Source organism: Lates calcarifer, linkage group LG21, assembly GCF_001640805.2.
Source record: "Lates calcarifer isolate ASB-BC8 linkage group LG21, TLL_Latcal_v3, whole genome shotgun sequence".
Classification (NCBI taxonomy): Eukaryota; Metazoa; Chordata; class Actinopteri; family Centropomidae; genus Lates; species Lates calcarifer.
Genome location: NC_066853.1, coordinates 24,442,221 through 24,456,437, shown reverse-complemented (window position 1 = coordinate 24,456,437; position 14,217 = coordinate 24,442,221). Strand labels below are relative to the sequence as shown.

Genomic DNA, 14,217 nt, shown 5'->3' with positions numbered 1-14,217 from the left:
TTTATCTCTTCGAGACTACTGAATGGCCAATAGAATAAAATAATATAATGCTATATAATGATATAATGTATATAATAAGATAATTAAGAGGTATTGTACTAAAACTGTTCTAAAACTCAGGCACTGTATAAAAAGAATTCCTTGTTTTTTCTGAGGGTGAGGGTCCTGAGGTTGATATTGTCTTATGTTTACATAATATTAATGTGTAATGCTGCAACAACTTGAAACTTTTGCTTAACGGCAATCACAAGTGATTTATTGAACAATGGTAAATTTAGTACATTGTAGCTCAAGAGGAGAATAAGAAGTATTCAAGTCAGTCAAATAACTCAGTGATATCTGTCCTACAGGAGTATCTTTCTGACAATTGCTAACATTTGCTAGCATTAGCCACCACAAGTTACTGGTCGTATATGACCAAGTAAGATTGTAGCAGCGAAACCTGTTGGTGTGTTAAACTGATATGGATGCATTTTATTGCTTAGGAACTTGCCTTTTTTACTATTAGTTGATTGACATAAAATATATTGCTATTTTGCTAGTTTCAGTTAAAGTTATCAGCATTTTAGGGAGGGTTATATGGCAGACTGTTTCTAGACAAAGAGCAGTTGACTTGCGAGCAGTGGAGACTCAAGGAAATTACTGGCCCAGTAGAGGAATAGTGAAAGCAAACTGTCAGCCCTCTGTTTCCAGCCTTTATGTTAAGCTGGCTCCAGCTACACACTTAATGAGGGAACTGTCAAGCTTCTCATGTAACTGTTGAACTATTCTTTTAAGTAAAAATAATGAAACCTTGATGGGCATTTGTCATTAATGTAGACATTTCATAGGCTAAACAATGAATACATTAACCAGAACAATAATTAACAGATTTCTCAGTATAGGAACAGTACAGTCAGTAAATGTGTATCACCATGTGCATGTGTCACACATTAGAAATGTGACAGTGATGGGGAATGGGTGTGTGCTGTGTGCTTCCATTTGGGGTGTGCCTAATATTTGACACATTTTGGGCAGAAAATGATGAGCATCACAGTGACAGCTCCTGTGACCATTTGAACTCTCCCTGTGTCATAGTAGTCACTCTCAGGCAGCACAGTGGAATGGTGCTTTTGTTTTCTTCACTGATGAAAGTTACAGAAGGGACTCTGTTACAGAAGGGACTCTCATGCTGAATATCTCTTGATATTCAGCATGAGAATCCTCCTGCATTTACCCATGAAAATCAAACAATGTTAGTATTATGTCAGAGATTCTGTAAATATCTTCAATCTTTTTCATTATCCAAAACCGGTAATTTTGTAATATTAGAAAACTTTTCATTATCGATTATCTTCTTTAAATGGTTATGATTTTGTCCATGCAGATCTGATCCACAGTCAAAATCCCAAAAATATTTTGTTTACTGTCATACAAGATGGATAGTAGCCAGTTATTTTCTGTCATTCTAATCATTTCAGCTCAGTTTATCAGTGTTAACGGCACATTTGTAACAATTTTTTCATTCATGAAAATGTACTCATGACATTTATATCAGCATTAGCTCACTTTGAGCTTGATTTTAACCCAAATGTATTGAAGACATTTTACAACCACAGATCAAATAGAGATCTACAGTAATTGATGTTAGAATCTAAAAAGTTGCTATTTGTGAAAATGAGGATACAAATCTCTGTTTGTCAGTTTTCTAATATTACAAATTAGCAGCAATAATTGAGTGATTTCTCAGTTGAAAATATACTCATCAATCTAACACTACAGAGACTAATATTTTGGTGTATGATATCAATATCAAGGAAATTCCAAGACTTTTGATGCCCAGTTCAGTAACATCATTCAGTATATTTTAAGCCATCTCTGTATACATGCATCCCTGTCTCACTTATAATGGTAACCCCTAAGGAGCTAAAATTAATCCATGAGAATTGAATTCCATAAGCAGTTCCTTACTACAGACAGTTATTGCTCAAAATTTTATTGCTCAACCCGAACTGTCCAGCTGTCCGGTCACTGGTCATGTTTAGTGTATAAACAACTACACATCCTTCTACCCGAGGTTGATCACCTCTTGCCTCTCAGTTGCTCCCTGTTTTCCTGTGAAAATAACCGCCTACGTATTATCCTTCCAAAGTTTTATTGAACACAGTAGAGCAGATACAGCTTCAGCCAAATATGTACAAATATTCTTCCACATACTTCATTCTTCCCACATTATTCTTTTGTGTGTGTATGTGTGTGTTGTGTTTTTCCATTTTCCCAGTATCCGGTAAATGTGATGATACCAGTCCAACAGAGTGACTAGAAAATAACTTACATTAATACTCACTGTCCTCTTGATGTAACATGAATGTTTAAACTCACTTATGCCAGTGTTGATATGTGTCTTGAAATAGCATTGGCAAAGCAAGGTAAACCCAATCCTGATAGTTTCTCAGAAGCTTCCAACACAGAACAACACAAAAATAGCAGCTGCTGGTGCCTCATGGTCCAGTTCACTTTGTGCCATGTGTATGAGTAAGGCCAGCTGGTTAACATGACTATCATCACCCTTGTTTTTCCTGTTTTTCATGCATAATATTCAAACCATACCAGATGCCATGCAAAAACATATGATGTAAGCTTTTCTATGACTTTACTAAGCATGAGATTGACAGTGTTTGTCCCACTGTATACAGTCTTACTGTTACTCTCACACCACATCAAGCATCTCATGTGTTTCTTTGAATTCATAATCATTTTTTAAATAATTAGGTACAGCTTGTATGTGCTGGTAGCTGGTGCCTTGCATTAGCAGGTTTTGACTTGTGTAGCTCACAGTGAAGAGATTGACGACACAAGGCAAATGTAAATGTAAATGTAAAAGCCTTTCACATAACTGGTGAATTAGCTTGTGAATTGGCTACCTAACACATACATATTAGTATTGTCATAAACTGGGTCAGTTACGGTGTAAACCTACGCTTTACCAACTGAGCTTAAAAGAAAACTAGAATTTATTTCAACACCTTAGCTCTGGCCAGTGTTCCTATCAGTTGTGATAACATTGTACTCAATAAAATAAATGCTGAGATGTCACAATTGCTTAAAAAAGTGCAGCAATGCAATAATTACCCAGACTTTGACTTACCGTACTTATTATTATTAAGTTGTGTGCACTCATTGAGATATTATTAGCAACATTATAGTTTCACTCATTTTCAGATCTACTTACAAATAAAGGGGCGTAGATTATCTGCTGTGTTTCCTCACCTCAAATTTAGAGACAATGACAACCTTTCACCCACACTTTGCAAGCAAACAGCCAGTGAACAGTGAAGGTGGCATGTCTGAGTGAAAAGTGTCTTGATTTTTCCTGAATTTATCCTACACAGGCTTTGTGTCTAGACTTTTTGTTGCGTCAACAATATTTTTGACTGGCTTATTCTCAATTGGCCAACTTGATCAAACAGCTTATGGTTTGATTAAAAAAACAGTGTGTGAGTTGAAGCTTTATTTTGTTATTTGGCAAATAAGGGCCAGTAGCTGTAAGCTGTTATTATGGGACCGTTTGACTGGGTTTTTACGGTCAGTGTGTGGTATGTCTATCAGGACAGCCTACATTACACTAATGCTGGTGTCCATTTCTATGTTACTGTACTATCCTATGGGTGTACCTGTATCAATACTGGGATCTTCAAATCTTTATTATTGTTTACAAATTTAAATTGAAACTAAGTATTCATTATTCTTTTTACTTTAAGAGCAATACTAATGCTTTGAAATTGAAATATTATCCAGTATCCATGCAATCTATTTTCTAGTTGCTTATCCAGGTCAGGCTCAGGGTGGCAGCACGGTGTGTAGCAGCCCAGATGTTCTTTTTGACTTCCTCTACTTCTTCTGGAAGTCCCTAAACACTTCCAGGCCAGCTAGGATATCATCATTTACTATCTGGTCATTTGTGTTGAGAGGTCTTATTATCAGTCGCCCAAACCACCTGAAAAAAATTCTCTGATGCACTGAACCGTGGGTTTCTCTCAAACTGCAGAGGTCTTTAGCCACTTATGTACAGTAAGTCTAGCCAACAGCTTAGGACTCTTATTTTGGCCATTGTTGGTCACCAACCAAAGCTCATTATTATAGCTGAGGGTTGATGAAGACTAGAAATGAATAAATCAAGAGCTCTGCTTTGTGGGTCAGCTTTCCATTCACCACCACGCTCTGATACAGTGATTGCATTACTGGGGGTCAAGATTTTGTTTTCTTTTTAAAAGTAGATTATTTTGTCATTGTGTGTGAGGCAAACATTTAAGGGTTTGGTGATTTGGCCTCCTGACTGCAGCAGTTGGAGCAGCAGTGGTACCTGATTAACACTTTTCGTGCCAAAGATCTCACTTCTTCACAACAACTGGGTCAAATCTGAACACACAGACATGATACATATACATTAATATTCTTACAGTACACGTCTTACACTCACCTCTGATATCAATCACAAATAAAGGTCAATAAATCTGCTTAGAAATCTCAAGGAATCTCCTTATAACTCCAGAATTTGCCTGAATATCATCATGTGTTTACATTTCCTAAAGTAATCTAGAGGCAGCTGTGTACTTTAATGGATATATTCCAAAAGTACATTGCTAGTAGCTGAATCAGTGGACTTTCAATCATGTAAACAAATATAGACTAAAACAAACTTAACTTGTCACAGCTAAGTAACTAACTCCATAGCAACATTATAACTCCTGTTCACACTGGACAGAAAAATTAACTATTTAAAACTGCACCCAAGAAAGTTTTGGTGGGGTGTTTTTGTTTCTCTGTTTTCTCTGAGGGAGGGTCCACAGTGTCAGATTTTGAAAACCCCTGATTTAGCCCCAGACTTCCGTATCATAAGCAGCTCAGCACCTAGTATAATTGACTAAAAAAGTCAGTTAGACAAGCCAAGAGCTTGGTAATTTTACCAGCCTAATGATTTTGTAGCCAGCTTGAGATATCTAGTTCTACAGTGACTGTGCAGATGACTTCATTCTGTTCTGGTACAGTGACACAGAAGGCTTCGTTCTGTTCTGGAACTCTCCCACATGCTCTCCCGACCTCTCCTGCATATTCTGAATGAGGTTCCAGCATTAAACATCAGTGTTAGCAAGTTAAAGAATGCTATGTACCTTGTAGGAATGTATAATAAAGAGCTAAGTGTACCAGCAACAATGAATTGCCCTTCAAAACAATATGTTGTAGCGAGGTTAAATTTAAACACTTGAGTGAAGAGGTTGTCAGCCTAATGTGCCTAATTTAGATTAGGGAATAGAACAGCTATTCCCTGGTAATTGTTCTCTGACTTCTCCTAGATAACATTGCTCACAGACTGCTTTTGTCCCATTTTTTATCGCAGACTGCTTAGCTCTTTGCATCAGATATCAAAACACAGACAATGACTCTTTGCCCCCTCTCACATTGTAGTTTGCCACCTCAAGGATTTAGACATTCAGACATACACACACACGTTGAGCCTGGTGATGGAATGTGCTTCTTTGCTATTTGTTGTGTACACATGCTTGAGCCCGGGTCATGAGATTATTACTGGGGACATGTTGTACATCTGTCACTCCAGACGTCACTTCAGCTAAAATCAGTGCAATGTGAATTATAATTCTTTATCTCAGGGCAAGTTAGGAAATGAATGTTGCATTGACATGGTCAGTAGCTGATCATTTAATGGAAAGGAAACAAAGAGCTGTACTTTCTTTTTTCCCTGTAATTTTACCTATTTGATATTTCGGTGACCCTGAACTATACTGCCTGTATGTGGGAAGTGAAGTGCAGCACATTCTGTTGTCATTGTTATTAATTAGTTTAGTGGTAGTAGTTTTAGGCTAGGTAAATTGATGGCTTACAATAAGCTGCATATTCTCTTAAAAATGGCTAAAAGGTCTTGCCTCAGACTGTCTGTCATCAAGGCCTTCAAGAGTCATCAGGTGCTTGTAGTCAACAACCTTGTGTAACCAGCAGCAGTACCGTAGCCTCCCACAACTAATATTTCCTCAACAATTCTTTCCCACAACAAATAGCTGGTCTATTCTGGGCTGTCCAAAATGTTGAAATGTAATCCTGATTTACTAAAAACGGATGTAACAGCATATTGCCAAGTCCCTCCAGCTCAGTAGGATTCGAACACACTTTTGTGTATCACCAGACTATGGTCATGTAATTGAAAAACACTGATGAAACACCTGCATGTTTTCCAAAATTTTGCTTCAGTCTCTTGCAATCAACTAATTTTATTTAGAGAAAGAGACATGAGTTTTGAAACCCTGTGGGGTGAACCCAGCAAACAAGTTATTGTTGGTTCTAATCAGCTGCTCTAATCAGTATTTTTATATTAACAGATCAAGTGACTATGTGTATACGAATCTTGTCATTTGTTGTAAACCCACAAACAAACATGAGCCAGCCCTGAAGTTCCCTTCACCTTCACAGAGTGCTTCAGTGTCTTTCAGCTTGGTTTGGCTCAGCTTGTCTCACAGCTCTCATCAACCTTGTTTCTAGCAGTTTCTTTTTCAGTGGAAAAAGCTATAAAAACCCACTGTACACTTACTGTACTCTACACAGCAGTTAGAAACCTGCTGGTGAACATAGTGGAGCATCTATCAGGAGTCAGTGAATGGAGATTAAATACTGGATGTTCATCAGATTGCCATAAACGTAATTATAAAAAATGCTGATGTTGTTCTGCATTTGCTGGATGTGTAAATAAGCGACTGCATGCTGACAAGATGCTCTCAATTATTTCAAGTTTAATATAAACAAATTCCAAAATTTCCAGGGATCAGTAAATTATATTACTTATAGATAGAAAAAGGTAGACCGTCATAATTGTTTGTGTTTATAAAGATTTTTCACACTTCTGTATTGTCTGTTGTGTAGTATGAAATTGACATTGGACACACATTTTTAGTGTTGCTGGTGAATCACGGGAACCGAATTAAAGGCCCGTTTTAGGCTTGTAGATCCCTGTTTTAGAACCACTGGGTCAGACTGTAGTAAACACGCAGCCTTACTGTCACATTTCTACTTTAGCTTAGTCTTAGCTATTACCATGCTGTTACATCGCAGCTAATAGAATTTATTGTTTCATATATATCATGGACAGGACGGCATGGGTTAGTCTTCTGTCATTCTCATTATGGAGATGAGTAGTCTCCTTGGACCACAGCGTTAGTCCTTCAGATTGTTACAGCAGCGTGGAGAAGGATGGATTCTGACGTAGACAGCACGGCTGGAGGCGGTCGCTGACGTTTGTTGAGGGCCGACTTTTACCCGAGCCAAAAGAGGCGGGTCTCCAGTCCTGTAAAACGGAATGAGACCACAATATACGTTTATTGCCATTTTCAGACCTCCACTATCGACTGGAGACGCGCGTTGCCTACGCCTGCGTGGAATGATACAGCAGTCAGTTGCGCTTTTCTCATTACAAGGTCTTTTTACCTACGCGTTATCGCTCTCCATATGGTTATCATACTGTAAGTAGAATCGTTTAAAGGGAAAGCCACAGGTCTTCTATTCGGCGTGATTTGCGAGGTTGGCATCATTATATGAATGAATGAATGAATGAATGACAACAGGCAAGGTTCCTATCAGAAACTGAGCGAAACGTCTAATTCGCCTTCCAGCAATAGACTCTATAACCAAAGGGCAGAAGCGCTCAGAAACCCTTCGCTGCCGTCTGAATAACTCGCACCGGTTGTCGGCTTCAGTCCTCCGCCAGCATGCCGAGCATGCGACAGTCCTACACGGTGACCGTACCTGAGGAGCCGCCGGCCGCCGCTTTCCCGTTTCTGAAGCAGGAGATGCGGAGAAAAGGCAGCATGTCTGGGTCGGTGCTGGTGTCAACTTTCGTAGGGCTTCTGATAAACCAAGCCAAGGTAAGAAAGAAATAGTGCCCGCTGTTTTCCGTTATCTCTGCTTCGAAGAGACCGTAACACCAAACTCCGTTCAAAAATCAGGCAATTTAATCCTCATGTACTGTATTATTACTTTGTTATTGTCAGAGCTCTGACGCTCGTTAGATGCGTTGTGAATGGCTGGTATTAATGAAACGAGACATATGTAATATACCAATCAGCAGTTATTCAGTATTCAGTTACACAGAAATTGGTGCGTGTATCGTATCCATTATGTGATGTCATCAAAATACTCCGCGAGCAGTTTGAGCGTATAGTAGGAACAACAATATATAAAGTGCTGCCATATTATCCTGTATTCGTTAATAGGTCATTACTTCATACTGTTTGAAAGCTTATATTTGATGTTCGAGGTTAATGTCTGAATTGGGACACACATTGTAGGAGAGTTGGTCCTTTCAGGCAGCGATGAGGCTTTTTGTCACGATAAAGAGGACACAGATGTTTATTTTACCGATTGTTATGTGTTTTGTGGAAGATGATGTCAGTTTAACGTTCAAGTGAGTCATTTGCAGAGGTAAGCCGCTCTCTTAAGCCGCTGTACTCCGCGGTGCCAGGATCAGTAGGCCTGCACTGGCAGGTCACTGGTTATATAACCACCGTTTAATCCCCCTCATACATTACAGCTGCTCTTACTACACTGCTCTTATGTATCCCACTGTAGGCCCATAGTGGAAATGAGTGAAGAAATAACCCATTTCGACAGGGCTTTCTGCATGCACTGGAATATCTAGTGCATATATGCTGCCTCAGGCGGTTTACGTATGGAGACAGCTACATACAGATAGATGTAGGTCTAAGTACATAATGTACCAAAAACCACTGTCTTTCACACCAGTGTTGCCTTTAAACAAAGGAATTATGGCAATATGATATTTTTTCTGTTTATTTTCAACTGTTTTCACATTTTACAGTTTGAAGTTCTCTGGAGGTTAATGGTATAGAATGATTCCTCGTGTGCTTTTGTTTTTGTCAGTGTAGAAAAGCATCTTTAAATTTTAGATAAACACAGGACATTTAAACTCTTCTGAAAAACCAAGTGGGCTATTGCCGAAAAACAATGTGAGACAGATTTTACTGTAGGGTTTATGCTGCTAATTCCTCCAACACTGGGAGGGTTTTTGTGATCAAAAGTATATTCACTACATAAATGTTATAGAAGTGTTGCCCATACCTAGTAAATGACTCATTGTTGTGTGCTGATCAACATAGCAGTTAGCATGTAGCCTTACTAACAACAGTAAATGATATGTATTATTTGCTTTAAAGTTGTTTATTACTGTCCACACCTTGTGTAGATATATGGAGGCTAAAATTACACATGTATTGTTGTGTAAAGTGAGATTTAAAAGCCTACTTGTCAGCTGTATTTGTCCTGATACTTCTATCAGGAATGACTTTTCATCTTGCTGCTGCCATTTTTTGTGTGTGTTTTGTATATGTGTGTATGTTCCTAAGCTGCTGTGTGCCAGCTTCTGTTATGTAATGAGAAATCACATTAGAATACACTCTAGTGCTGGCCAGGCTCGGAAGCTTGGCATGCTTACTGTTTTGTTGTCACCATCCACCTGCTCCTCCTGTCCTTCTCCATTCTCTCTTGCTCATCTATCCTCTACTCCTTCTCTACACACCATGTATTATGTATATGAGAATTAGTTTGAGAGAAATTTGTTATGAGAGGAATGTTTATGCAGGTTTGACTGTTAGCATGAACCTACAGTATATGGGTGTGTGTGTGTGGTTATCTGTGATCCTGCACATGTTTCTGCACAACAGGCTCACAGCGCATCAGCACTGATAGCTGTAAAGATAAAGGTTGCTTTGTACTGCCACTTTCTAACTCGTCCTCTATGATTCCTCTACATATCAAAATTTATTCTGAAACAATTGACAAACCTAACCTTAACCTTAAATTTAATAACCTAAATTTTTTAAATGTAATTTAATTAATCTCCAACTATTTTGATGATCAGTCAATAAATGATTCTCAAATTTGGTTCCAGCTTTTCCAGTTCAAGGATTTGCTGCTTTTCTGTGTTTTGTATCAGTGTAAGTCAAATGTCTTTGAGTTTGAGGTTTACTTTAATTGAAAGGCTGGGCTATATGATTAATATCACAATATTAATGTAAATATTGTTCCATTTTCTGTATATCATGATATGGCAGATGTATGCAAAATTACATATAAAAATGATCAAGCTGTTGTTGCAGTATAGTCACTTATTTTACAGTATTATGAATTATACTGACAAAACTCTCATGAAGCTGTAAATGTTAGTTTTTTCTTGTTATTTTTAGTTAGCTTGAAATATTTAATCTGTACCACAGAATGTTGCTAAAACTTAACATGACATGTTTATGTAATGATATATGACTGAAAATCAGTAAATGATAAAGATGTCACTTTGAGTTCTGGGAACTATGATAACAATAATCATTTATTCAGAATAGCCATATGTCTGTCCTACTAGATACCAGGTAGATAAACCTAAAGAGTATGACTAGTACTGAGTGTTACCAGCCTAAATAATTTTAATCTGTCTTTGAAATGCATTGCCCTGTTGATTTTCAGCATTGTTTAATTTCTAGAGCCAGGTAAAGTGTTTTAATTAGCAGTAGTGTAGATTAACTTATTTACTCTATGGTATGTGTAATTTATTATTTTAACCAAGCCATTCTTCTCAGAGACATAATGTTATCCTTATTGATTTTTCAGCCAGAAAAATATCATCAGCATGTGCTGTTTGGTGAGGGTTCATTTCATTGTATGAATATACTTTCCTAACTGTGTGTAATGGTAACAAAGCTATTTACCTGCAGGAATCAGTATTTTTCTGATACTGAGGATGTCTTTGGTGTTTCTGTAGTATAAAAGTCTGAGGTACAGGTGCTTTGTTGCACAGAAAGTATTTGGCTTCAGCCTATGGTGTGATCACCCAGTGTAGAATGTAGTGAATGGACACAGGCCCAGGGGCACAGGCTTCAGTTTAATATAAACACATGCCTGTTATCTAGTAGCAGTAACTTTTCTATTACTGAGGGTACAGTTTTTCCTGGTAGAAAAATACCTAGCAGTGGAGATGTGTGAAGATGAACATGTTATATAAGAAGTCAATGCATTGCTTTAGGGCCACATGTTCTCTAGCTGTTATCTAAACAATGTTGGATTTGAGTATGAGACCCCTTGTGGGTGAAGATGGTGTGTGAGGAATGTCCTCTCACAGTCTTTGATCTAATGAAATGCAACCAAGGGGCTAGTTCATAGGATCATAGGCTATATTTAGTTGTATTTCTCAGAAAGTCAGCCATTCTTCTCAGTAAAAGGATCTTACTGTTTACTTGTTTGCATGTAAGTGTGTGTCTGCATGTGTGTGCAAGTGTTCAAATGTGTGAGAGAGATGAGCTGTGGCTCCACGTCACCGGACATTGGCTCATCAAGCCCTGATGACTGATTTCATCCCTCTGTGCTTTATAGACAGGAGGAGTAAATAGACTCTATCAAGTGCCAACACTGAGTGTTAACTCACACACAAACTAGTGTGTGAGCGAACATGTCACTTTTTTGCTCACATGGGAGAGACTCGACAGTAGCAAAAGAGTGAGAGAGAGATTGTTTATGATGGTCTGCCAAACAGAGAGACAGGTCAGAACAGACTGTTCTTCAGCTCTCTCTCACGCTGCTTTGCCAGCCAATCAGCAGTTGGCATTCTGTACTGCCAGGTGGACCCAGGCATCCTGCTGCTGGTAGTGTGAAGTTTAGTTTACAGCCCCAGAGACACAGGCAGAGCAGAGGGGGAAAGTGGCACTTGTTATTGCTCTGGTGTTGGGCAGCATGTTATTACAACATTGCCAATACTTCAATTAGATATTAGTCATCCACATTGATTTTGAATACTTTCTGTTTCATTTGAGTGTTTTAGTATCCCATGGTGGTGTAAATGTTGTCTCAAATAATTTCTAAATTTTCAATGACTCACTATCATTGTAGTTATGGGAATTTAATGTCATCTAGGTGATATGGCAGTGTACTTTGAGATAAAATAGATTAACTCACCCCATTTATAGTACTCATGGTAGGCTAAATAACAGAAACACCTATCTGTGTAATGCAATACAGCTCAGCAGCACCACTAACTACATCCCTAAAATGATCACACTGCTGAATCAACATCTCTCAAAAACTATTTCAATAAAAACTGGACATTATAAGCTTCATGAAGGAGGATTTATTGCAGGACTGTTACATTAGACTGCATCAGTTTTAGCTGGGTGTTACCAATAAACTAAGTGTATGTTAACCATCTTGAATTTTGGCATACTATTTATAGCATCTTAGCTATCCCTTTAATATCTCTGGGTGTAGTGGGCTATGTTGTTAATCATTAAATTTTAGAATGTTTGCATCAATGTGATGAATGGTGTGTTAGGTATTTATTTATCTATCTAATCAAAAAGGAGACATTATTAGCTAGTTGTTTTTCCAAAAATGTATTATATCACACTATATGTAGATATTGTTGTATAATATTATATGCACCATGATAGAGGAATATCATTTAGACATATCAGGAATAACAAAAAGTGAAGAGCTTCTATCCAAAATAAATCACTACTACTTCAATTTCCTTGACCAAACTATTATGAAGAGTAGTTAGAGTTAATTGCAGATTGCACAGAGGTTTTCAGAATGCTCCTGTGCACTCATTTATAGTTTGGCATAAGCTTCCCTCTGAGATTTCATTAGGCTGTATCACTTGTGCTTTGAGCTTGTTATTTTCCCACTCCATCGCCAGTCTCTACAAGATTTAGATTACTAAGGGGCTGCTGCAGCAACAAGTGTGTGCAGTACTGCAGGTTGTTTGAGGTAGCCTGTACTTGAAAGTTTAGGTCAAATGTTAACTTCAGTTCAAACAAAATAAGCATTCTTGTCCAGTGGCTGTAACAGCCAACACATCCCAGAATTCACAATACGTTTAATTTTACCAGCCAGTATGTTTTTTTTAGAACAGGATTCAGGCTTTCATATCATTCACACATGTGCTTTCAACGGCAATGAGAGCAATTAAATGTTCTACGTTTTTTCTTGTGAACAAACAAATGTTATGTTTACCTTCAGTGTGTCTCAACAAAACAAGACCAACAAGTCTAACAAAGGTGTTCAGAGCAGTTCCTTTCTCTCAACATTTGCAATCGGACTTTTCTTAACTATTTTAAATCATTGTTTGCGTTAATGTTTGCTAGTCTGCACTATTATTCTTCCTTTCCTTTGCCGCATTGCTGAATTTCATATCACATAACTACTGCCAACTGCCAACAAGATTGAAACAAAATACCCACTCATAAAAACTCCACAGTGATACTAGTGATCAAAAACCACACAGGGTACCTTTAAGGGTGCAGCCATATCAATATAAGCTTCTCAAACAGAAGTTATGTTCACCCCAGCTTTCACATGGTCACTTGGTGAAAAACAGTGATGGACAATGACATCTCCACTTTACTGAACTCAGATGTCACTAAGACAGTACCTGTGGAAATATTGTTTTCATTTCAAATAAAACAAGTCCCATTAACTCTTATCAATCAGATACATGGGCGTCAAGTAGAAAAATAGCTTTAATTACAGTATTGTGGTGTTTGTTGTGATGGCGCTTATGACAAGAATGTCACCTTAAAAACCCTTGAGTCAGTTGAGTCTGTCCTTTTTGTTGTCACCTTTTGATCACTATCAGCTGATGACAATAAATGAAAGTATGTCAGGCACTTGTTACACTGGATTCCTTAGATTATCATTGACATAAACACAGAGCAGATGTCAGATAGTTTAATCTTCCTGCTGTGGCCAAAGTTCATCGAGTGGTGAGATAAAACATTCGTCCTAGGAGCAAAATTGCAGAATTAAATGTTCCTTTTTTCTTCTTTCTTCCTCCTTCGAGTTTGTTGTTGTCTTCCTCTGTTTTCCTATTAAGTCACCCTGGAATCAGGGATTATTCATTTCTTCCAGCCTCCTCACCTTGCTTTGACCCATTTCTTCCGCAGGCCCCCCGATTGTACTTCCACCAAGCTGGGTACACACCAATGGGACATTTTCGCTGTCTCTTATTCCCGGCTTTAGGAAGCGGTTCAACCTGGCCTCTGGAATGCTTTTTAATGTGGCCTCTCTGTTCGTGATGCTTTTTAGCCTTAAAGGAGTAGGATTTCAAAAGTAGCTCACTAGTTGCCCTAGCTGCCTCTGACATTTATGAATAGAGCATTAATGCAAAGTTGTCCC

At 38.1% G+C, this 14,217-nt stretch overlaps 1 protein-coding gene across 6 annotated transcripts in view; it reads left to right on the top strand.

The window, feature by feature from the left end:
* usp2a (ubiquitin specific peptidase 2a) overlaps nt 1-14,217 on the top strand; it is a 40,492-nt gene that overhangs the window by 13,817 nt on the left and 12,458 nt on the right. For 2 of the 6 annotated variants that reach the window (XM_018684016.2, XM_018684015.2), the window contains exon 1: nt 7,363-7,907. The exons of the other annotated variants lie outside the window; for them this stretch is intronic. In XM_018684016.2, the coding sequence (XP_018539532.1) occupies nt 7,752-7,907 (156 nt within the window). In that variant the 5' untranslated portion in view covers nt 7,363-7,751. Of the gene's footprint in view, nt 1-7,362; nt 7,908-14,217 lie in introns of those variants that run through there. 6 annotated transcript variants of the gene reach the window in all.